The 24,761-nt window shown below is 58.1% G+C and overlaps 2 protein-coding genes across 5 annotated transcripts in view; one reads left to right on the top strand and one right to left on the bottom strand.

Annotated features, from left to right (window-relative positions):
• CUNH7orf50 (chromosome unknown C7orf50 homolog) overlaps positions 1 to 24,761 on the top strand; it is a 110,620-nt gene that overhangs the window by 56,788 nt on the left and 29,071 nt on the right. The gene's annotated exons all lie outside the window — the stretch shown is intronic.
• On the bottom strand, positions 1,161 to 19,783 carry GPR146 (G protein-coupled receptor 146). 4 transcript variants are annotated; one of them, XM_039225953.1, is made up of 3 exons: positions 17,616 to 17,694; positions 13,841 to 13,980; positions 1,161 to 6,718 (listed from the first exon to the last, which is right to left on the bottom strand). In XM_039225953.1, exons 2-3 carry the CDS (start codon positions 13,946 to 13,948, stop codon positions 5,708 to 5,710), a joined length of 1,119 nt encoding a protein of 372 aa, XP_039081884.1. In that variant the 5' UTR covers positions 13,949 to 13,980; positions 17,616 to 17,694; the 3' UTR covers positions 1,161 to 5,707. The 4 variants fall into 4 exon arrangements, with proteins under 4 accessions (XP_039081884.1, XP_039081883.1, XP_039081882.1 ...); XM_039225952.1 differs by lacking the exons at positions 13,841 to 13,980; positions 17,616 to 17,694 and adding an exon at positions 19,675 to 19,783; XM_039225951.1 differs by lacking the exon at positions 13,841 to 13,980 and having other exon boundaries at positions 17,616 to 17,683.

Here is a 24,761-nt window from a genome sequence, read left to right as displayed (position 1 = left end):
ACACATGTGAGTGGGGGAAGGGCAGAGGGAGAGGGTCCCAAGTAGGCTCCACACTATCCGTACACCGTGAGATTGTGACCTGAGCCAAAGTCTAGAGTTGGACGCTTTACTGAGCCGCCAGGCACCCCTCCAACATTTTTTTTAAAAGCGTATATAATCTTAAAACCGTCTCTTACTTGTGCTTCCTGATAAGGCCTCAGTTGGACATCAGAAATTCCCGTGTAAGAACTGGGGCGCCCGGGGGGCTCAGTTAAGTGTCCGACTTCAGCTCAGGTCATAATCTTGTGGTCAGTGAGTTTGAGCCCCACATCGGGCTCTGTCCTGACAGCTCGGAGCCTGGAGCTGCTTCAGATTCTGTGTCTCCCTCTTTCTCTGCCCCTCCCCTGCTCGTGTTCTGTTTCTCAAGAAAAACACTGCTCTCCCTGTTAACAGAGCATACCTAGCCGTAATCACGCACAAGTCCAGCGTCGCGTCACAGGCCAGACTTGGCTGGGTCCAGTGTGTGTGTGCACGTATGTGCACACGCATGTGCGTGCAGGGCAGCGCCTGGTGGACTGAGTGTCCCTCTCCGCTGCTGCTGAGGACGTGTGTTTGTAAAGGCACAATCTGCTGTGGGTTCCCAGAGCCACGTGGCTTCTGGGAAGGCGTCCACAGGGACGGTTTGCCTTGTCCGGTTGTTGGGGAGCGCGTGGCGGGGTGTCTGCTCTTCAGCAGCTGGTTTAGGGGTGAAAGCCTCCAAGTCATAAGTCACTGGACATGACCCACCGACCCTGACCGCGTCAGCTGTAAACCCTGTGGGAAGCACCCTGTTGACGCACGGTCAAGGGTCTGTGGCTGGCACTCGGCCGCCCTGCGGAGTGAACATCCGCTGATGGCCACTGGATGGAGCCCCACAGTCACGCCCGCGCTCCCGGGCCACAGGCCAGCTCTGGTCCCCACACGCGGTCCTGTTTCACCACCTTTCGCCTTTTGTTACGTGAGCATCTTATTTCCTCGGTTCGCATAACATGAAAGGCACAGGGGTGTGAAAGAGCCTCTTGGTAAGTGGTTTTAAAGTATTGGCAGGAGAATTGAGAATATAATAGGCGCACAGCAACTGCTTTGTGCTCAGGACTTCTGCCTCACGCACGCACGTACAGAACGAGGCAAATCATAAAAACTCTTTAAGCTGCACGTTGTTTATTAATACAGAATGGGTATGTTCAAATTATTTCATTCCTAGACTCACTTGTTCATCACTCACATGGACCAAGAGCTTGCTGTGTGCAACGCACTCTCACCTCTTGCGGGGGAGGGGGGACAACCACCACAGCGCTGCTGGGGCCCCTCGCTTCTGTGTCTGCCCTGAGGAGGTGCTCTGCGCCTCTCCCACATCTGTTCTCAGGGAAGAAGAATGTTTGCAAGACTGGTGGGGCTGTCTTCATGGCGGGGTTCGAGGCGGGGACGGCTCACAGGGTGCCCACTGCAGCGGCTGAGGGAGTGTGCGGGTGCACGGGCTGGTGGGTGTCCCCATAACTGGGGACTAAACATGGCAGGACCCGTGTCACTGGGGGACATGCCCACCTTAGGCTGAGTCCTGTGCCCTTTTCTGAGACATGTCACACACCCTGAACACACACATCCTGAGGGTTTCGAAATGGGACACTTGACATCTGGTGACCTTCATCTTCAAAAGTGCACGTGGTTCTCCCTGGATCACGCAAACTCGAGGCAGACAGTACAAGTGCCAGAATAGACATGACAGAGGAGAAGGGAGAAAGCCCTCAAATTTCCAGCTGATTTTAAACCCAAGGACTTGACTTGTAATTTAGCTTCTTAATAATTTATCCCAGGTTTATCGTTTATCACGTGCCTCCTATAAAAGAGCCGATGTCTGACTTACTGATCCGTTTGCCACAACTAACAGGAGACCTGGTTTCCCACGATAAATTTTATAATCTTTGTGAAACAAACCTAAAATTAAATTCACCTTCTAGAATCTTAAAGAAGCATGACAAGGTAGATGAGTTTTTGTGATTAGCACAAATAAGATTAATTTGAAAAATGTAATAAGGATTGATAACAAAATCAATGACCTCATAACCTAGCCTTGCACGGGGAGAGATCAGGATTGCGCAGCATGTGGGACATGCAGGGCTGCACTCCCAGGCTGCCAGCTTTCTCCTCTCGGCTTAGAACTCCTTCCGCGTCCTGGGACACGCGGGCAGAGGCTCGAGGCAGCGCTACCAGGGAGGCAGGCTTTGTCCCCCGGGGCCACCCCAGGTGAGTGCGGATGGACCAGTGCCACGTGGAGAGCAGGTTCTGTGGCACATGGGGCTGATGGCAGAGGTGCCCCCTAGGGAGCAGAGCTTGGAGGCCAAGACAGCAGCAGAGGGGTCTCCATGAGAGGCAAGGGGCTGCACCAGAGACCCAGCCTGCCACTTGTCCCTGGGGGTCCCCGTCACCGGCAGTGGGACCCACTCAGGACCCGGAAACATGCCAGGTTGCAGCCAAAGCCACTGAGAAAGTGAAAACAAGACTGTGATTTTCAGCCCCTCTTCCGTTTGGGGGAGCCCCATGGAGGTGAGGGACCCAGGCCATGGGTAGAGACAGCCTCCTGGCTCTGTGCTCTTGGGATCTCCCTCTCTCCTAGGAGCTCTTTCTAGAGCAAAGAGCAGAACAGATGAACAAGGAAAGGGTCTTTTTATTTTAAACAGCACTGCTGCCACAAACCAGCCCCCCCACTGGGTCCCATGTCCACTAAGAACTGTGCTGGTTTCCTGACCCAAGAGCCCGGCAGGGCATGGTGGACCTTGGCCTGACCCTGGCCCCTGCCCCCCCACCCACCGTGAGAGGACAGACTTCGCGGTGGTAGGCATGTTTGAGGTCAGAGGCCCCATAGCTGCAGTGCGGGAGACTCTGACTGCACCGGCCACTCGCTCAGCCAACCCCAGGCTTCCCAAGTGGAGCCACAGCCCGGGACCGCCTGCCATCATGCAGCCTCCAGCTTGAGGAGTGGGGGGGGACAGCATCGGGCCTGAGACTTGCAGGACTTGGGGACACCCTGGAGCACCTGAAGACTGGCAGCAGAGGGCACTGCGTCCCTCAGTAGAAATAGCATGTCCACAGACAGTAGCAACCCAGAAACTTCTCTACTTCTGCCCCCCGATTTACTGGCCAGGAAGTAGATGTGGCCCCACCTGTCCAGAATTTCACAGCTACCAGGGGCAGGTAGAACCTGTGCCCTGGTGTCCAGTGTATTTTCCTGTTTCTGCACAGGCAGTCACATCATCCTGGAGGGGGTATGTTCTGCAGATAGAAACATGATGGCGACTGAGTCATGGGCTGAATCTCCCAAGAGATCAGGACCAAATGGGGCGACTTCCCCAAGTGGGTTGTGGCAGAACATCGAGCCACATTCTGCTTTCCTCAGACCACATGTGTCAGAATTAAGTTTTCAGGTTGTCAAAAGTTAGTGTGTTAATATCTCTGATAAAGGACTAGTCTCCAAAATATATAAAGAACTCCCACAAGTCAGTAGCAAAATAAAATCTGATTACAGAAGATTGGAATAGACATTTCCCCAAAGAACACACACAGATGGCCCACATGGATGTGAGGAGGTGGTCGGCATCACTCATCAGAGAAACGCACATGGGAACCACAGTGGAACCCCTCACGCCTGGTAGGCTGCCGTCATCGAGAGGACAGAGCTGGCGGGGGTGTGCAGGAAAGGGCCCTCATGACCCTGATGGGAAGGCAGGCTGGTGCAGCCGGTCTAGGAGACCGTCTGGGTGTATGTGCCTCAGACGCTAAAAGCAGATCTGCCTGTGATCTAATGATCGCACTTCTGGGTATTTGCCCAAAGGAAACAAAAACCTAATTCAGAACGGCATCTGCAGCCACATTCACTGTGGCATGATTCACAGCAGACCAGACACAGAGCAGCTGAGCATAAACAAGCGGATGAAGAAGATGGGGTGTGCACGTGCATACCGTAGGATACTAGCCATGAATCGCGGTGTGAGCGATAGCACGGATGGGTCTGGGGAACACTGCGCTAAGTGGGATAAATCAGAGAAGAGGAGTCCAGTGTGACCTAATGTCTCTGGGATCCGTGAGAACAAGCATCCAAGGTCACAGAGACAGAACAGATTGGTGGCTGCCAGGGGCAGGGGGGAGAAATAGGTGGGAGTCAGAGGTAAAAACAAATAAATAAATAAATACAGGGTCCTGCCGAGCAACGACAACACAACAGCGACAATACTTCTTTTCTGGACGCACAAACCTGAAAGCAGGCAAGCTACCAAACTACCAGCCCCAGCCATTCACTTCATGACCATAGCCCCACAAGAAGGCTCGGGGTGGCGTGCAAGCTGTACTTTAAGGGATGTAGCTACTTCCAGCTTCTTTCAGCAGACAACCTAGTTTGCCTCTTCTCTGCAGTGCACACGTGTGCACAGTTAGCGTGCCACGTGTCACAGGGCACCGTGGGGCTGGGGCAGGGCCCCATAGTCACAGTCAAGTTCGTCTTTCCCCAGAAAACTGCCCCCAACCCGCTTCAGGTCAAGGCCAAGGTTGCTACTGAGTGGATTTGCTGCAAACCTGAGAAACTAATCTTCCTGTTTTCAGAGCTTTGTGGGCTTCACAGTTGGAGTTGGGGGCTGCAGGCCCGTGATGTCGGCGTGCGGGTGAGCGGATGGTGTCGAGGAGGCAAGGGGCTTCTGCTGCCACAGTTCCCGAGCAGGTGTTGACAGGACGCGGCACAGAAGGACCCAGGCCCCCCCTGCGTCTGGCGAAGCAGGCTGCCCCGGGTGCCAGACCGGCTCCGTCTTGTAGGCCTGGCTCCCGCCTGCGTGGTCCCTTCCAGCTTCTGGTTAGAAATCCTCACCGTGTTTTCCTTTGTTCGGTTTATTTATATTGTGGGGTTTGGTGCACATTTGGGGAATTGCCTTCTACCAAAAACAGTCAGCGGGTGTCACCCGTGAGTGCAGCAGGGGTGCTGGGTGTGTCTGGCAGGCAGGGAGGGCTCCTTAAGGGCTCTCCGTCTAAGGCCCGCTGCACTGCCGGCCCCGTCCTTTGTCCTTTGGAACATGTGCACATCGCCTGTGCGTGTGGCACAGCACACGCCTCTCTTCACCCCTCCTCAGGGGGTGCCCTTTTGTGTTGTTTCCTTCATTTTCATACTTTTGTGACTTCTACTAATCTCTCTTTCTAAACAAAAATAAAGAGAGAAAATCGAGTATTTTAATGGCACAGAGTATAAATACTGGATTTGGATTCTCATGACTTCATTCAGAAACCTAGGGTGGCGGAGGCTCAGCTGAGGATGCAACTGCAGGCGTGGCCCCGGAAGATGGAGCAGTGCACCCCCCTCGGGCTGAGGCAGCTATTCTTCATGCCCGGCCCCTCCTGCCATGGAAGGCACGGCCTTGGCCTGAGAGTGGTCTGTAAGGAACAGAGGAAAACTTAGAGAGAACACGCCTCGTGCCGTTCTGCGTCCTGGCCTCAGTGACATCCTGGGGAAGAGTGTGACAGAGCGACAGTGACAAAATGCTATGCGTCCAGTTTAAGTGTCAGTCACCGGTCTCCCAGGAGGGGGCCCAGGCTGTGCCTCCAGGGCGTACACTGTTGACTGCCAGTCCAATGACCGGCGGGGGGTGGGGGGGGCACCGGCGGCAGCCCTGGGACCCCGGCCCAGAGAGCGGCTGTGAATGAGCAGCTGGCTCTATGCCACCACCTGCTGCACCCCTGCCTGGTCTGGGGTGCAGCTCTGGCGCCCACAGTGCATTTTCTTTACCAGCCGCCGGAGTTTGCCGGGGAAGTTTCTGCTGATGTGGCGGTAAAGGAGCGGCGTCACGCAGCTGCTAGAGAAGGCCAGGAACCTCGAGAGGTGCTTAGCAAAGAGCAGGACCGCCAGGTGGCGCCCGTCGATGGGCCTCCCCTGCAAGGCCAGCAACGTGTGGCCCAGGAGGGTCAGGTAGTGAGGCGTCCAGAGCCCAAACTGCGTGCACACTGTGGCCACCAGAAGCCTGTGCACTGAGGGGTCCAGCCTCCCCACGTCCCGGTCGAGTGGCGTGTCCTCCTTCCGGATCCTCGAGATGAGCGCAAGCGCGTAGAGCATAGCCAGGCCAGGGACCACGTAGCCGACGAGCACCATGATAGCATCGGCGGCCTCCGTGTGCTGCATCTGGGAGCACTCAACAACGCTGGCGGCCACGTGGCTGCAGATGTAGAACAGCAGGGAGGAGAAGCTGGTGAGCAGAGCGCCACCCCACACAAAGCCACACACGTGCCTGGTGTTGTAGACGCTGGACATGTAGGTGCGTGGCAGCGCCCGCTCAATGTAGCAGTCGAGGCTGAGCAGCGCTGTGGAGTACGTGGTCACGAGTGAGGAGACATTGAACAGCACCAGCAGTGTCACGTGGGCCTCGCTGCTGAAACCCCACAGGGCCCACCCAGAGGCGGTGGGGCCCAGCAGGTGCACAGGCGCTAGGGCGCCGAGCACCAGTCCCGCCACAGCCATGTTGACAAAGTAGACATCGGGCATGGTCATGCTGCTCTGGTCGTAAAGGTTGACCAGGATGAGCAGGGCGTTGTAGCCTAGGCCAATGGGGACGCCAACCACCAGGTAGAGCAGGGAGAAGACAGACAGGACCAGGTGGAAGTGCTGGCAGAGGAGCTGGTCCTCTGTGCTGCCCGTGCCGTTGAGCGGGCCGCAGCTCCACATGGCGGCGAGCTGCAGGAGAAAGCAGCGGGAGGTTAGACGGGGTCCTCGAGCTGAATCCCGGGCCCGCAAGCTCCTCAGAGATGCTGAGGTGGCACCTTAACCTAGAGGGGCAGCAGCTAGGGACCATGGGTCTTTCTGGAAACCTCCATGCTGAGTGTGTGTGTTCTGAGGGAAGTTGCTGTCCCTGGGGCTGCCGTGAGCCCCAAGCTGGGTCAGTGAGGATGCAGGGCTGCCTTGACCCTGACGGCTGTGGCAAGCCTCCCTTAGCCTATGTTGGAGAGAGAGCTGGGCAATGGCCAGTCTGCCCGCAAACCCGCCGGGGAAGCTGTTTCCGGTAGGCTTTGCACCACCTCCTGTCCGGCTCCTCTCCACCGTTGGAACACTGCGGGGCTCCCCCACCCCGTGTCCCGGGTTCCAGTCCTGTCCCCGCCACCCGGCAGCTCTGAGCAAGTTGCGTGGCCACTGCCTCTTCAGCCTCCTTCCTGAATGGGGTTTTAGAAAATCAGGTGCCCATGGGGGCGGCTGAGGGGTTGGCCAGGGCAGCTTGTGGGCAGCACGTGGGGCTATGGTGCATATGGGCCTTCCTACCACAGGGTGGCCCTCCACAGCCTCCACACCTGCGTCTGCTGTCTGGTGGCCAGAGACCTGTCCTGTCTCCTGCCACCTGGGCTGCAGCAGCACACTGCACCTGCATCCTGGGGAGTGGTGTCGGCACACAGCTGGCGTGTGACAGGTGCGCCTTGAACGGAGCCGGGAGAGCTGGCGGCGCCAAGCCGGGCAGTGGGAGCCCCACCAAGGAAGAGTAGGGGTGGCTACCCTGGGCCAAGGTGCTCGTGCCTTGGTTTCCACTGGGCACCACGGGGCCTCCATGAGCCGTGTGGGGAGACCCCTTACGGAGCCCGGGGTTCCCTCGGAGAGGTGTGCCCCCCTCAGCCGGAGTGCAACCCAGTGGCCTGTGTTCAAGCGCTTGGGAGGCGTGGGTGTGCAGCGGGCTGGGAGGACCCACACGCGAGGAAAGAGCACTCTTCATACGTTACAGTTCTTTGGAGGAAAACCTTATACTCGAAACATAGCTCAGCCCATCCCAATCTCCTGCTCTCGGATTAATAATTCCTGTTGGACGAACATATGCAAAGCAAGCGTTCATTTCCTGGGTTTGGGGGTCGAGGGTTCAGCCAGCCCTGCTACTGTTGGTGGTGGACCTCAGCCCATGAAGGGGTTCAGGGCCCAAGCCCTGCCCACACCTGCTGCTGTGCTGCAGGCCAGAGCCTGGCGTGGGGATGAAGGGGATTGGGGAGGATGGGGGTCAGGTATGGGGATGAGGTGATCTGGTGGGGATGGGATCAGGTGGGGGGATCAGGTGGTGAACACAGATGTTTACCTACTGATCTGGCCTGACCACCGTGCCAGGTGCTGGGTCACAGCAGTGAGCCAGTGGGGCATCGGGGGTTAACCAGGAACCAAAGGGAGGTTGGGGTTCCCCACAATAGGAATGTCTGCATCGGCTGTGATGGGCGGACAGGCGGTACATGAGCTCCTATTCAGGGACATCAGGTCCGTGGGGACGTTTTGTAATTCTCATGAATGCCTCCCAACAGCCTGTCAGACGGTAGTGATGCTTGGTCTGGCCAGATTCTGCCCACACGTGCTGGTTACATCTCTTTTAGAAGTGTCCACTGTTATCCATGGCAGGGGTTAGGTCCTTAAATCTAGATCGTGCTCCCCAGCTTCTGGCCCAGGTGGGGGCTCTGCACCCCAGGAGCCGGGTCCTGAGGGGAGGCAGCGGGGGCATGGGCTGATGGCATGCTCCTGGAACACCTGTGGCTCCTGCAGGAAGCTTCGGGTCCCCAGAGAGCTGGCGGGGGAGGGGGGGCTCTTATGTCATCTGTTAGCTGATGACACAGCTGGTTTCCACTCTCCTTCCTGAGCGCATCCGGAACTGGCTGTGGAAGTTTAAGTGCCATCTCCTCTCGACCTGGGCTCCTGCACAAGGGACCACGGCTCCAGCCATAACAGGATAGTGAGCAGGAGCCCGTGGCTGCAGGGAGCTTGTCCATCAGACTTCATGGGCCTTGGGTTCCCAGGAAATACTTGCATTCTTGTGGCCACTGTGGACATTTTCCATCCTAGAGTATCCGTCCCTGCCGTGGTCAGCCCACAGGTCCAGGGGCCCGTCAGGTCTGCCTGATTTGTCCAAGGTTCTCCCTCCTCATAAGGAGACCGAGATGGGGAACCGCAGCCGCAGAAAAGGAAGGGCCTTCCGCCATCTTTAAGACAGGAGTTGACCTCACGTGGGGTATTTGCTCACTCTAGGCGCCCGGGCAGGACCCCAGGGTTCGCACTCCTGGCGTCAGGGAGCAGTCTTCCCTCCCAGGGCGAGTCTGGCACGGGGTACTTGGCACTCGCCACCCAGGGTGTCCCCACTGGCCCGGCCCCTCCCGGCCGCCTGTCCCCAGTACAGCCATAGCGGAGCCATCAGCGCACCCAGCCTCAGGCTGCTTACCTTTATTCCGAGCCCCATGTTTCTGTGTGCCTGGGCCGCAGACCCCGTCAGCGAGCAGCCAAGGACGGCGGAGCGGATCCTGTGTTCGTCTGCACCCGTACCCCCCCAACTCCCGGGAGCTTATCAGCCACAGCCCTGCAGCGCTGGCTTCCTGCGCGGGTGCGTGTGCGCACTTGGTGCCCAGTGTGGACGCACACGCTTGTTTTCCTCCAGTAAATCACTTGGTTTTTGCCTCCCTTGGCAGGCACGGTGGCCCCTCCCTATCTCTGTTTACAGCCAGTTTCACAGAACAAGGGTTGTGCCTGGAAGGGCCGACCGGCACCGTTGGATCAGGCTCCTGCCCTGTCGCTCCAGTTCAGGGAGCGCCGCTTCCTTCCTCCCTGCACCGCCAGCCTGTACTGAGTGGCGGGGCCAGTGCAACAAGGCTCATCTGGAGCCCATGTGGCCGTTCCAGACACTCAGGTTGCTGGGCTTCTGCACTGACAAGTTCGTTTTTCCTCTGGAGCAAGGAAGCTAGGTGGCCACCGAGGACAGGACATGGGTCTCGCCGAGAGTGAGAGTGACCATGGAGAGCGGCCGTGGCTGCCTGCCCTGGGGTATGGCCGACGGCTCTTTGAAGGGGCAGCAGTGGCTGAGGGGCAGGCTCAGGACTGGCAGGAAGAGAGTGGGGGGTCTTCCCAGTGTCGCTGTGGAACACAGGGCCCAGGGGCCGGCTGCCCTGTGGGACCGCGGGAAGGGCTGCTGGCGAGCGGCCGCGCTGGGCTGAGAACAGCTCCGTTCCTGGGAAAGCATCACATGGAAGACAGTCTGTTTAGAATTTCCTTCCTTGTTCACGTGCTTGTGTGGCCCTGGCTCACTTGTCCAGACTGTGTGTGCGTGTGAGCCGGCCTGATGCGTGGCCAGGGGGTGAGCGTCAGCACTGGGTCCAGCCTGAAAACAGTCCCAAGCTTCTGCTCGCCAACAGCCTATCCATACCGAATCCGGCAACTTTGTTTCGCGAGCAAGAGTCGTTTGTGGTTCCCACACACGTCAAGTACACGGGCGGCCGTGGTCCAGATGCAGACGTCAGGCCTCGTCCTTTTGCTCTGGCTACCTTCAGGGCGCCCCACAGGCGCAGCCGTCTGGCATCTGCTGAAGCTTATCCCAGTCTGTGGGAGGGTGGGGGCCCAGGCACAGGGGGACGGTGCCCCCGTCACTGAGGCTCCCGGAGGGCTGGGCGCCTGCCTCAAGACGGGCTCACCTGCACCCCGTACAGACAGAACATGGGTCCCAGGGCATGGGCACGTGGCATGGTGGACATGCACAGGAGGCCAGAACTGTTGCGTTTCATGGGTGGTGAGAGCGAGCAGGAGAGACCAGTAAGAAAAGTGTGCTCAGGTCTTGCAGCCGGTGGTGCTCATCACAATCAACATGGATAGTCCGGAGACCGTGGGCAGAGGTGCAGCCTGTCAACTCTGTACCTGGGAGCCCAGCAGATCCCTCCACACCTCCAAGCCCGCCCCCTTCCTGGCCCGCCCTTCTCTCATCCTCAGCGCCTTGCAGTGACTCCACTTCCCTTTTGTGCACCCTGGTTTTGCAAGTCCAGGAGCCCGGGAACAGAACTTCCCCTCAGGCTGTCCGGGAAGCAGGCCAACCTGGGAACAATGGTCTGGCTCCTGCCCTCCTGCACAGGCCTCAGACCACCTTTCCAGCTTGCCAGCTCTCAGTTCACTTCCTTCGGGGAAAGAGGAACTTGGGACACATCAGGGAGGCGGCCTCTCTAGGGGTGCGCAGGCCAGTGCTCAGTGGCCCCCAGTGCTTGCTCTCCACCCACTTTCATTTGGAAATCTGCCACATTCTCCCCAAATGGCAGGATCGATAATCCCAACTTTCTAGGCCCAGTCACCTGCCACATCCCCTCTCAGCTGATGGGGTCAGGGCCAGAGAGGACCCCGGTGGGCCTCTCGTCCAGGCTGGCTCTACAAACAGGCCGGTCCTGTCACCACACCTCCCTGCTAGGAACCCCGGGCCCCTCCTTGCCGGAGCTCCCTGCTTCCTCCCTGGCCCCTGGGCCTGCCCTCCTATTCCACATGCCCTGGAGCCCTTTCAAGAAGGGTCTGTTGGCAGAGATGCCTGGCCTGCTCTGCCCTTCCCACTCCCACTCCCTCGGTGCCACTCTGCCTCTCCTGGGCCTGCTTCCACCCTCCCAAAGCCACCTTCAGATTCCTTCAGGACTGACACCCCACTAGTCCACCCAGGTCCTGTGTCCATGCCCACAGCGATAGCTGTGCCCACAGGCCTGCGCCAGGAGCCCCCCGTGAACTCCTGCTCCTGCCAGCCCACTGTCCCAGCAGCTGAATGCTGGTTTCTGTCCCCAAACCTCTCCCCTCCTCCCGGGGTGGGTGTTGCAGGTTGGGGCCCCTTCCTGACCTTGCTCCACTGGGGCCGAGGAGCACAGAGGTCTGGGTCTGAGATGGGTCTGCACTCGCTTCTCTGCAGCACGGTGAGCCCAGACTGCCAGCTGGCCTGGGTCCACAGAGCAGGGTCCACAGAACGTCCCCGGCACGTTCCCGGGAATGGTGGCAGCAGGACTGCTGGGCCCCCGCCCTCTGCTCGGCCAGAAGTGGTGACAGGCCAGTGCACGGGGGCCACAGGAGTGCCCTGCGGCCGGTATCTGGGCCGGGCAAGGAAAGGGAGGCGCTCTCCAGGCCGGTGACCGCACACCTGCTGGTGGCTGTCCAGGACAATCCTGGTTAGGATTTCATCCTCGCTTTCCTGTAGAGGTGACTCACATGCCCTCTTTCTCTCCGAGATGTTTCTGTTTGTTTTGTTTTCTAATTACACTCAGAAGAAAGCCTCCACACCATAAGGGCCTAGCCAGCCTTTCAAGTGCCCACTCCCCAGCAAGGATCCAGGCCTGTGGGGCCAGCAGGTGACTGCAAGGGGGGAGGCCAGCCTGGTAGAAGCAGGCGCTGGAGCGTGCGGCGGGGCTGGCCTGGGAGGCGGCTGCACCGAGCCTCCCCCCTGCCCGGCGTGAGCCCTCAGCAAACTCCGGCCTTCACCACGAACCCTTCAGCGGCTGGGCCAGCTTGGCTGAGTGCGCGTCCAAGGGCAGGCCCCCATGCGGGCTAGAAATCACAAATGACCTGTTCATCCAGGAAACCACGCAAGGGCCCGAAGGCCAAGGGGCACACCTGAGCGAGGCCGGCCCAGCAGCAGGAAGCCTTCGGAGGGAACAGAGCTGTGCTCCGCGTTCTTGTGTGGACAGTCACCTCTGGGGCCTGGAGAGGAGAGCTGGGCCGAGGCCCCAAGGGCAGGGTTTCCTGTTCGACACCGGCATTCCATTTATGGACTTGGTGCCACGGCTTTGCTATCCGAGCCTCCCTGCGGGCTCACGGGGGAACCTGGGGCCAGCCTCTCAGGGGCCACTGTGATACCCGTAGCCACCCCTGGCAGGGCAGCGGAGGTGAGTGCTTGTCAAGGATGGAACAAGAGGCCAGTGGACGTGCGGGCGGCCGTTTTATCTGAGTGTCCACTGGGAGGCCCCATCCCCGTTTCTAGGGACTTCGTTTCCAGAGCGTGTCCTCAGCTGGGTGACAGTCGTTCCCTGCACGTGCTCTCAGGCGTAGAAGAAAAGCCGTTTACTTCAAGACAGCCTCTGGACTTCATTATTTTGCACGAAGATGCTTTCCTGGACTTGCCATTTCCAAGCCTCAGTAGCTCAGGCTGAGGGCTCCCCCGGTGAGGGGCCAGGAAGCACTCCGGCAGGGCTGGCAGCATAGCCCAGGAGCGTCACAGGGCTGTCTGCCCCCAGCCCGGGGCACGAGCAGGTGGAAATGGCCAGGCGGCTCGCAGGCCTGGAGGCCCCTGAGAGCACCCTCTGCTCTGGGCCCTGAGCCTGCCACCTCCGTAGGGGTCGCTCCTCAGATGGCCGCCAGGCCCTGCTGCGAGAGCAGGTGCGAGCCTGGGTGGCACAGTCCCCATGGCAGCGGTGGCCTAGTGTCCAGAGCAGCAGGGTGGTGGCCAGGCCTGGGTGATGGAGGGTGACAGGCGGGGACAGCACAGCGGGGCTGCAGGAAGGATCTGCGAGGCAGGAGGCACCGGTCCTCGACGCCTCTCCTTTCAGGTACCGCCCTGGCCCAACTCCTGCCCGACACGGGGGACTGTGCAGTGGGACCTCCACAGGAAAGGAGGCGGCTTACGCAGAGACTGGCACCTTGCAGTGGGGGCGCAGTCAGTGCCCATGACCTGGCTCAGCGAGTTCTCGGGACAGCCCTGTGGGACCTGCAGGGCGAGGCTCTACTTGCCCGCCGTGTGGTGCTGGTTAAGCAGATTCTACGCTGCCTCAGTTTCCCCAGCTTAGGAGATCATGGGACCTGGTGCAAGCCCACACCCCCCTCCCCAGGCACTCCGGGTGCCCAGAAAGCTGGTGCATGAAGCTGCACTCCCAAGTCGATCACCTGAGACCCGGGGAGAGGAGACCCGCCGGGAGGGAGGTGTGCATGTGAGCACCAGTCACAGACCCGGCACAGGCCGCTGGGGATAGGAGCGAGCTCACAGGCTCTGCGCTCCGGGACAGGGCTTTGGGGACTACACAGACACTAGTGTCAAACTGGGGCATAAACACGTCTTCCCTCGCCTGTGCTCACAGCGTGCAGACGAGCTGGGATGCGGGGCAGCTCCAGTCCGTTCGTTTCCAGCCTCCTCTTCACTGCTGGCACGGCCCACCCGCCAGTTAGGCTGCCTGTTAGAAGCATCTGGAGGCAGGACTTTGGTTTTCTTTCTGTGCCTTTTCAAAGAAGAGTCCAAGATGGTGAAAACCGGGCCATCAGAACTGCGTGTCTGTAAGCAACGGCGATTTGCTTTGCTCCACTCTGGGGCTGAGGGACATCGTGATCTCCATGGAGACAGACGCCAGCAGTGAGTGGGTCAGAGCAGCAGCCTTAGGTGGGAAGGGGGTGGTGGCCGCGGGGACGGGCAGGGGTCACATCTGCTGGGAGCCCTGCCTGCATGCACACAGACCCGGCTGCAAGGAAGACCCAGCAGAGGGGTCAGCCTGTTGAAAGCTAGCTGAGTTGGTCTCACTAAAACCTCACTGGCTTCCTTGCTCCATTACCAGGAAATCCTGTTCCCTGGCATGGGGCCCACCGGTGCTGGGCAGCTGCCCCCACCCCTGCCAGGGCCGGGTGGGGGTGAAGACGGCCTTTCCTCGGTTCCCTGTTCACTTGGGAAGTGCTAACTCACCCCTGAAGTTGTATTTTGGCATCACTGCCCTGCAGAGCCCTCCCTGACTGCCGTTACCCCCAAGCCAGTCCTGCCCAGAGCTCTCTGAATGGCAGGCAGGAGGGAGATTTGTGCTGGAAGCCTGGCTGGCTGGCTAGGGAGGATCATCAGGTCACAGCTTCCCCAAGGGGAGCACCAGAACCCCACGCAGTAGAAGGGGCAGCAGAGAGCGGGAGGGCCTCCTGTCTCCAGAGGTCTGGAGGCAGGCATGGGGCAGCGAGGCCCAGGCAGCGCACCCTGCGCGGGCAGACAGCCCAGCCTGGCTGATGGTCCTGGGACTGTTTCTATTTGATGTAAACTTGCTGTGCACCGTGAGACTCAACTTCAGATGAATGTTCTAGAACATCAGAATGCTTTGCAAATGACTCCTGAATGTTTATTTCCTTTTGTAATAATGGGCAGAGGCTTTAGCTACAGTTAACGTCCAGCTGGCAGGAGCCAGGCACTCAGGAAGGCAGGCGTTGTCACAGGTTTTCAGTGTAGAGGGCCTGCGCACACTGATTCCTGCCACAACCGCGCACCTTCTGGGGGGGCGCGGGGGGACGATGAGAAACCACTCCTTAGACGGGTGGGTTGTTTGGATCTTTATAGTTGTTTGCGTCTTACTGTTGTTGGTTGCAGAGCAGCAAGTGAGCCAGGCAACCTGGCGGAGATGCATAAACAAAGAGCGGCCTCCCTCTCTCCCTGGAAGAGAGCAGGCGTGTCTGCCGGCTCAGGAAGGGCTGTGGGGGACGGCCACTGGGCAGCCGGGTCCCGGCCAGCGGGGCGCCTGTGCCAGGCCCCCGGCTTCCCTTCCCTGGAAGGAGATGGGACGCACGCTCTTGCGTCTGTGGGCACACTACTTACTTGGGCTTTTTTGTTCCTGACTGACTTGGTGTGCGGCTCATGCTCCTTCCAGGTACACCAGGCCAGGGCAAAGCAGAAACAAAGAGAGACTCCCTCAGAAATTCAAAGGCCTGAAAACAGATCAGGGCTCCCATTTCCATTTCAGACTCTGGGCAGGACTGGCACCCCATCTGGGCTCCCCAATCACCCTCAGCTGTTAACTAGGTGAGCTCTTAACCTGGGGGGCCGGGGGAGGGAGGCTGCTCTAAGCCCCCGATCTGGTTCTTTCCAAGGGAGGAACCAATTGGCTCTTTGTACTCTGAGTTGCTTGCTGGTGTGCTGGGTTCTGATTAAAACTGGGAAGCCATTGGGCGCACCCCCACAGGCATGTATGGGAGGAAGGGGACCCAGGACAGGCCTGCTAGGGGACACATGGGACGCCTGGCCCATTTCACCCTGTCCAGCTCCTCAGGGGTGTTATGCTTGCACTGGGCCCCCAGGGCACTGGATTCTGCTCCCAGCAGCGCTGGGAACAACTTCTTATCTAGACTGAGGGCCTTTCTGCTCCTTGATGTCCAGGTGGTATCTCCCAGGCCTGAGATCTCTGTGGGCAGATGCAGCCTGATGCTGCCCAGTTATACAAGTGGCTTTAGGCTCTGAGCCAGCAGCGAGCAAGGGGAAATAACCAGGAAACGCTGTTTAAGGAAGAAGGAACATGGTTCTGTCACGCGCACTAACGCAGAGGACTCAGCCCCCACCCCCTGCTGCCCCATGACATGGCCCTGCTGTGTGCTGGGGCCGTTAAAGGCCAGGTGGCACCTATTTTTTCAGGATTCCAAATGACATCATAGGGCCGTGGACGGATGCCACGGGGGGCTCCTCATCCCCCAGCCCCAGGAGGCGGCACAGCCTCTCCCCACCTGTAAAGCACACAGGTGGATTTCCCAACAGTGATCTCTGCAAGTATGTCCCTTTCTCGTTATGTAACAGGTACAGCCAATCTTCACAGGCCAACACGGCCCATAGGACCCACATCGGGTGGGTGCATCTTGCCTCATCCACCTGCTGTGCACTCAGTTACAGGCACACCGGATCAACCCTGGCAGTTACGAGTTGGCCCAAAGCTGTCCTCCTCTCTCCTCTGAGTGTTTCCATGCCCACTAGGGAGGCAGGAGCTGTGTGGGGCCATGGGCCATGGGCTTACTGCTCCAGCCCAGCTCCCCGTGTGTGAGGGGCCTGGCAAGCACTCCCCAAGTACAAACTCCGCTTTTTACAAGCTACTTTTTGAGGGGCCTGCTTCGTTCAGGGAGATAGCAGAGCCTGTGCTCTGGAGAGCTGGCCCCACGGCGGTTCCTTAAGGAGCTGTGCAGTGGGCCACGAACGGTGGCTGTTCGCTCCCAGCGGGTGCCCCAGCTAGACCCGGCCAAGACAGTAGAGGATCTAGTCCCCATTATGCATGAGCAGCCTGGGAACAGGGTCAGAGCCATTTTAGTCCTACTCTTGTGTTCACAGAGGTCTGTGCGGCCAGCTCCTAGCCTTCTGCCCTCCTGGATGCCGGAGACAGACTGCCCAGCTCAAAGCTAAAAGGGAGATCTCAGAGGAGGGCATCTGGGGTGGGGGGGTGAACATTAAATGTGCAGTCTCCCTTGGACTCCCCAGAGATGGTCCCAAGACCCGAGCTGAGGTGTTTATGGCAGGACTTGTTGCTACCAGAGCAGGTAGGTGGGCGTTCAAAGGCTGGGGGCCACTGCCTTCCTGTAAGGTTTCCGGGAGCCTTTCCGTACCCCGGGGAGTTACGTTTTTAGCAAGTGTCCAAAAGTGTTGACAGCAGACCTTATAACTACACTTAGGCGTAGTTCCAGAACTTACTAAAAACTGTGTAATCACAAAGAGGAGGGAAGCTATAGGCGCGCTGATCCAGGAAAACACGGTCGGCCTCCTTTCCCTCTCCCCCTTACCCCTCCCCGCAGGACGCAGGAGGAACCCGCCCGTGTGGCCCCGCGCTTACCCCACCACAGGTTAATGACCGCAGGGCGGCGGCCAGGTCAGCTCAACGGGAGGGCGGCGGGAGGCTGGGGACAGCGCACCCACCCCGCAAGTGGACAGTGCCCCCACACCTCTGGGGAACAACGCGTCCACCCCGCAAGGGGACAGCCCCCCCCCCCCCAAGCGGACAGCGCCAGGGCGGGGCCGAGGCACCCGAACGTCCCAGCGGAGCACTGGCCTTGCGGGGCCGCTGCAGCCGGGCTCGCTGTCCGCGCGGCCCGAGCCCCCGAGCGTGCCCGCCGCCCAACCCTGCGTTCGGCACCCACTCACCGGCTCGCTGGGCCGCGGGCCGCGCAGTCGCCGCGGGGCGGCCAGCTCCGGGCTCCAAGGCGGCGGGGTTCACGGCGCGCACGCCGCGCGGGCCTGTGTACACACGTGACCGCCGCCCGCCCCGCCCCCCGGCCGGCCCCGCCCCCGCCCCCGGGCTCGGGCCGCACTCCCGCCGCGCGGGGCGGGGCGGCGCGCGTGCTGTGATCCGAGGTCAGCCGCGTGCAGAACGCGAACCCTGGGCGAACAGTTGGGTCCCCCAAAGCGCTGGTGCTGGTTGTACTGCCAAATCAGAGCGCGATCTAATCTGCAGCGACAGCCCCCCTTCCACCCTCGGAAGGCTGTAATCTGGTCCTTGCAGGTGCACCTGCTTGTATTCCCCCAAGCCGCCTGCTGTTTCCAAATTCACCAGTTACTTCCTGGTTGTGGGAATTACTTTGTCAGCGGAGCTGGCCGCAGGAAAACCACGGGAAGACACGGTGTACTTCATAGCTGTTGTTACAATTAAACATTGGGAAAGTTTAAAGAACAAGGTGATTTACTTGCTATAATTGGTACCTTAGCAGCGCCTTCTGGCTCGAGATCGAAGAACACTTATTTCTGAAGAGGAACGTATGCGGCTTGCAGGATTGAATACAGATTCACGTGTGACCAAGAGTTGAACGGAAGGAAGGGCAGTAGATGAAGTTAGCAGCCCTGTGCTGCCCGCATGCTCAGGGCTCCACCTCAGGCCCACCCGCCTGACAGGTCAGCTTCCTGACCACGGATTAGAGAAATTGGGGGTCAGCTGGGGGACCAGACTCCCTGTGGTAGAAGGGCAGAGCAGACTCTAGGTCACTTGGGTCCCCACCACCCACTTGGCCCTGTCGTCATCACCTTGACTCACTTTCTCCGCCCAACACCAGAAGTGGGTTTGTAGCATGGAGCGCCTGAGTGCAGGCCACGTGGGCACCAATACCCAGACCAGCCCCGGGCGCCCCACACGCTGCTGCCACAGCTGGGGAGACGCCTGAGACTGCCCCTGCCCTCTGCCTCATGGCAGCCTTGGAAGGTGTTTATGCCGCATCTTATCAACTAAGACGTCAGTAAAATGCTACGCGCATCACAGTTTTATGAACCACTAAAAAAAAAAAAAATAACTTGCCATGATCAAGTTCTGATGGTGCCAGTTGTAAGAAGCATCCTGTTTTTAAAGATGTTGAAAGGAGAGAGAAAATGTGTCTTAGCAGTGAAATACAAGATTTCCATTTTAAGTTACACAGAGGCTCAGAAAACTTAAGCAACTTGCCCAAGGTCACACAGCCCATGGTGGGGTCAGGATGTGACCCCAGATGGGTTCTCTTACCAACACCCCGAGTAGAAGTTACCACCTTTGTATGAGTGGCCTCAGCAGAGCTCCTGGTCAGAGTTCCCCTGGTCAGAGTCCCCAGAGTGTAAGGCAGTCTGCCCACAGGATGTTCCGTGGCTGCTTGCAACTGGGGAGAGCTGGCATTCAGCGTCACCGAAGCCACTTAGCGCTCAGGTCTCCCACACTGCTTTCTCTGCAAAGAAAGCCTTGGTCTGCCAAGCAGGCAAATGGGGTCAGGAAGAACGGCACCGTCTGTGTGCCCTGGAGACTCACCCTGCAGCTGAGCCACGGTCAGCACTTTAGAGCTGGGTAACGTGAATATGCTTAAGAAGCTACAGCTCTGTGCCTTGCTGCCTGCTACTCCCCGACTGTTCTGACCGGTTCCTGTGCAAGCGCCACACACCTGTGGGGACAGCACCACGGTCTTGGGTAGGCAGAGTTGTTGCATGCCCTGATTCCTGGGTTTCTGACCGTATCACGCTCCGGGGTCAATTTTTGAAAACCTGCATGGAGGTGGCCTCCCCCTGATTGCGGATGAGGGTTCCTGAGGAGCAGGGGTCATGTGCCCCAGGGCCGCGCCTCTGTAGCCACTGTCCCTGCGGTCAGACAGCCGGTGCCCTAACTGTGCACTGCGCTCTGCAGCCCAGTGTTCTGCTGAGGTCACCGAGCCGCCTCTCCATGGATTATGAAAATCTCACAATGGCCCCTGCTCACCACGTTCTGGAGGCTTGGAGAGTCTTCCCGGCGACTCCAGTGGCAGTCAACAAGCTGGGCCGGGCTGCATTCCACACCGAGGGGACTCTGCTACCCAGAGCTTGTTTGCGTGCTGGGGACAGCGAAGTGGAGGGTTACAGCCTCCCTGGCTGCGAAGGCAGCGTCAGCTTCCTTTCCGAGGTGCCCCTCCCCTCAGTAATCACGTGCCTGCGCCTGTGATCTGACCCTGGGTGATGTGTTGATCAGGGACAAGGCATATGCACGGTTAACTTGTTCATTCTCATGAGTCTGGTGTAGAGAAAGGTTCTATATCTGGACTTCTTTGGGGCTCTCTTGATACAAGTTACTGTTCTTCAGGGCTCCCCCCAGTTGTGGCAGGCTGTGCTGAGGGGTATGGAGGGCTCGGCGAGGAAGCCCCAGCCTGGAGAAGCCAGTGTGGTAGGCAGGAAGTGTGCGGCAGGCGCAGAGCCTGAGGTGGTGGTTGGTGTGTCCTCACCACAGGCTCACGCGTCCCCAAAGTCAGAGGACAACTTGGCATTTCGTCAGACTCCTCTGATCAAACTTTTCTGCCACAAATTTAGCCACAGGAGCTCACAATCCAGCTTCCACATAACGGAATTAGTAAAGACACCCTGCTTCTCAGAAAAAGCTGTTCTGTGTTTAAGTTCTATAATTTTGTGTCTGTATTTGACACTGAACACACGCACGCGCACACGTGCGTAACGTTAGCCACAAAAACAAAATGGCAGTTACCATACCAGAAATATAGTCCGCTCTGTATTCCAGAACGGCAGAGGAACTGCAGTTAGCAGAGGCAAACCGTGGTGACCCCAAGCAGGTGTGAGAATAGAAAGAAGGGGGTAGGGGGGACTGCTCAGGACAGGAGTCCCCTGGAGGAGGCCAAAGTGGGAATTCTGGAGGCTCCTCGCTCATTTGCCCCGGGGCGCGATGGGGCTCTGTGCTTACGGGTCAGCGGTCCTTGCCAGGGCTGGATGGAATGCCCGGGCTTTGCCTCATGGTCACCCGAGCCGAGGGCAGGAGGGGGAGGTGTGAGGACTCAACATACGAACCTCTGTGTGTGTTTGAATCTCCGGTAGAATTTCCAAAAGTGGGGGGGGGGGCGGAGAAAGAGAACGACGCGCCACTGCTCCCCAGCCTGGGCGCAGCTCCTTGGGCTCGTAGGTCCCTGTGGGTCTTGCTGGGACCCCAGACCTCGAATGGCGCCCTGCCACCCACGGCCCAGCCTCGGCCCGGAAGGGCCCCAGGGGGTGTGCAGGCCGCGGTGCTGAGCCCCTGTGGGAGTCAGTGGGCACCGAGCAGTCTTGAGGCTGGCTGTTTGCTTTCTGTCCTTACAAGCCTTTCATCAGCGTTAAAAATAGTGCGTACGGAAGCGCTTCCTGCACAGAACAGGCGTGGGCACACTTTGAACAGCACGCACTGGGTGTCAGCTCCATGCACCCCCTCCCACCTAGGAGTGCACCCACCTGCCCCTGGGGCTCCGCCTGCTGTCTTCTGCCCAAAAAGCCGGGAGCACCGAAGCCAGAGGGCTGCCGTTTGCACAAGAGCAAAGCACCCCAGCACCCCGCCGCCCCCCCCGCCCCCCGCCACCACCAGGCCTGGGGCTTCCGAAAAGGCTGGGTGACTGTCCTGCTTGCTCCCCACAGTGCAGTCCATCCAAGCCTGTTTGGTCCCCTTGTAACAGAAAAGCCTGTGCACGTGGGGGGCTGGGGGGCTCTCGCCCAGGCCTGGAGCCAGGTGGGCCCTGAGCAAGGCGGGGTCCCCTCGCTCCTTCTGTTCTGGCAGATAACGCGCTCCTGTGGGGACTGCTTGGCCAAGCCACACCCAGTCCCTCCAGACCGGAGGCACAGAAGTGGCTTTTTTAGGTTCTGTTTCTGTTCTGGAGTGTTCTCTCTCTCTCTCTTTTAGCTTTTCAAACAATTATAGATTCCCAGGAAGTTGCAAAAATAGCAGGGAGCAGTCCCTGGCGCCTTTCACCTACTTTGCCCTGATAGTTACCTTCCACACAACTGCACAAAACATTGTGTGTCCCACGTCCACCACCTGATCCAGACACCAAACGCCCCCCCTCCAACCCCCCCGCTGCCCCTGACAGCCACACCACCTCCCTCCTCCTGGCAACCTCGCATCTGCTCTGAGGATGTTACGTAGATGGAGCCACACGGCGTGTGTCCCTGGGGGACTGGCTCTTTTCACCAATCCTAACATCCTGACATTCGAGTCGTCACTGTCCATCAAGGGACTGTCCTTTTTACTTCCGAGTGGCAGTCCAGTCCACGGTGTGGAGGTGCCAGCCTGTGCTTGGCCGTGCGTTCAGAGGCCAGTTTGGCGCTATTCCAGGTAAAGCTGCTGAGCAGTTGTGACGTGGTTTGTGGACATGGCTTTTTGTATCTCGATTGGTGGGCTGTACAGTTCACACTCGTGCAGTTTAAGAACCAGCCAAGGGGCGCCTGGGTGGCTCTTTGGGTCAACCATCTGACTTGAGCTCAGGTCACAATCTCACCATTTGTGGGTTCGAGCCCTGCGTCAGGCTCTGTCCTGACAGCTTGGGGCCTAGAGCCTGTGTCTCCCTCTCTCTCTGCCCCTACCTTGCTCTCACTTTCTCTGCCTCTATCAAAAATAAATAAACATTTAAAAAAGTTTCTTTTAATTAGGGAAAAAAAAAAAGGACCAATCAAACTGGTCTCCAGGGTGACTGTAGCAGCTCTGCGTTCCCACCAGCTGTGTGCAAGGTCCACACTGGGCCTTGTTGCTGGCAGTTCGAGCACCGTCGTGGGGGTGGAGTACCCTCCCCGTGCTCTGACGCTTTGCCCCGAAGCCCGGTGACACCACGTATCACTTCCTGTGCTTTGCCGTCCGTATCCCTTTGGTGACAAGTCTCCGAGTCTCTTTCCCTTTTTCTAATTGGGTTATTTGCTTACGTCGAGGACAGATTTCCATCATGACAGCACCCTGCACAGTGGTCTCACTGCTAGAAAATTCTGCGTGGTCTGCCTGTTCACCCCTCTTCTCCACCCATGTGACCTGCAGCACCTACCCGTCCTTTCCTGTCTTCATAATTTCCCCTTTTCCAGAACATCATAGAGTTGGAGTCATTCCGTACGAAGCCTTTTCAGACTGGCTTCCTCTACATAGTAACGCACATTGAAGGTCCAGCTGTGTCTCTTCGTGCCTGACAGCTTGCTGGTTTCCAATGCCGTGTGGCCCTCCTCTGCCTGGACGGTCCCCAGTAGTCCGCTGACACCCTCACCTACTGAGGAGCATGTTGTTTCCAGACTTGGCAGTTGTGAATACAGCTGCCGGAAACATCTGGGTGCAGGGTCTGGTGTGCACACAACTTTGCAGTCCCTTTGGGTAAAAACCAAGGAGCACGATTACCAGTTCGTAGGGTGAGAATATGTGCATATTGTAACAAACTGCCAAGCTGTCCTGCAAAGTGGCTGCCCGGCTTTGGGCCCAAGGTTCTCGCTGCTCCGCATCCTCCCGGGGTCTGGCTGCAACAGTGTTGTGGGCTGTGCAGTGGACCCTCCTGACAGGCGCATGTGAAATGCAATGTGAGGCATTCGCCATCTGCTCATCTTCCATGGTTCAAGGCTGATTTTTTGTCTATGAACATCCGCTACCATTTGTTGAAAAGACTCTCTTTCCCCCAATGAATCACCTTTACAGCTTCATCAAAATTCAGAGTGCAGACGAGATAGACTAGGGTTCTGTAGTCTTTCCTTTTCACTCGTCTGTCTGTCCCTCTGTCAGCACTGCACTGTCGTAATGACAGCAACCGTATGATAATTGTGGAAATTGAATAGAGCGACTCTCCTACTTTATTTTCCTTTTCCAAAATTGTTCTAAATATGCCTTTTCTAAATATTCCTTCTCTTTTCCATATAAATTCTTGAATAATTTTGTGTATCTGCATGAAAAGTCTTGCTGGGTTTTGCACGGAAGCAGGGTCTCATCTCGTGAAGAACAGACTTCTTTACTGCGCCGTGTCCAGTCTGTGAACACAGCGTGTCTCCATTTATTTAGATCTTCTCTTATTTCCTTTTTGGTTTCCGGCACACAGACCTGTACACGTTTTATTGGGTTTGCAACCGAGTGTGTTATTTGGAAGCCTGGTAAGTAGTATTGCATTTTAAGTTTGAGTCTGTGCATTTGTTGCTAAGCCATGGAAGCATGGTGACTTCTGCATGTTGCTCTCATGTCCCGCAATCTTGCGGAATTCAGGAGTTCTTGCAATTATCCTGTAGGCTCCTTGGGATCTTATGAGTCAACCACCATGCCATCTACAGATACAGTCAGTTGTGTCTTCTTTTCCAATCTGCTTGCCTTTGATTCCCTTTTCCTGCTCTGTCGTGCTGGCTGGATCTAGCGGCGGGCAGTGCGTCTCTGCGCCTTGGTCCTGGTCCGATGGGGAAGGCGAGGGATGTGGATGTTATTTATCAAGTGGACAGAACTCCCCGCTATGAGTAGTTTTCTGAGGATTTAGATCACAAATGCCATTTGAATTTTGTCAGACGCTTCTCCTGGGTCACTCAGTAAGCTCGTGTGACGTTTCGCCCTAGCTTGTGGATAGCATGGGTTCTGTGGATTGGTTCTTGAATGTTCAATCGGCCTCACGTCCCTTACTGAAGAAGCCGCACTCGGTTGTGATTCATTTCCTGTGTTGTTGATTAGAATCTTTGCACATGTATTTATGAAGGATTTTGGTCTGTGCTGTTTTTGCCTGGTTTTGGTGTCAGGGCAGTACTGGCTTCATGGTCACCTTGGGTAGTGACCCCTCCTCTCCTGTGCGTGGAGGTGGTATGGTCCAGCAGTTAATGGAATTCCACCGAAACACCACTGGGGCCTGGACATGGGGCTCTGCAGCGGGAGACCTGGGGGGAGGGGGCCACTTCACAAGGCCCTCAGCTGCCACAGCCCTGCCCCCTGCCGGGGAGGGGAAGGAAGGGAGGAGCTCCCCAGAAGGCCCTGGGCGGTACTTGGCTTAGCTTCCTCTGGCTTGTGGCTGACAGCAGACCCTCTTCACCTGGGACCTACCCCTCCCCGCCCTGCCACACGGTTTCTGCCCA

The sequence above is a fragment of the Hyaena hyaena genome, unplaced genomic scaffold (assembly GCF_003009895.1).
Source record: "Hyaena hyaena isolate Hyena2069 unplaced genomic scaffold, ASM300989v1 scaffold_20, whole genome shotgun sequence".
In the NCBI taxonomy this organism is placed as follows: Eukaryota; Metazoa; Chordata; class Mammalia; order Carnivora; family Hyaenidae; genus Hyaena; species Hyaena hyaena.
The sequence above is the reverse complement of the archived record's forward strand: the minus strand, read 5'-3'. Positions and strand labels throughout refer to the sequence as shown.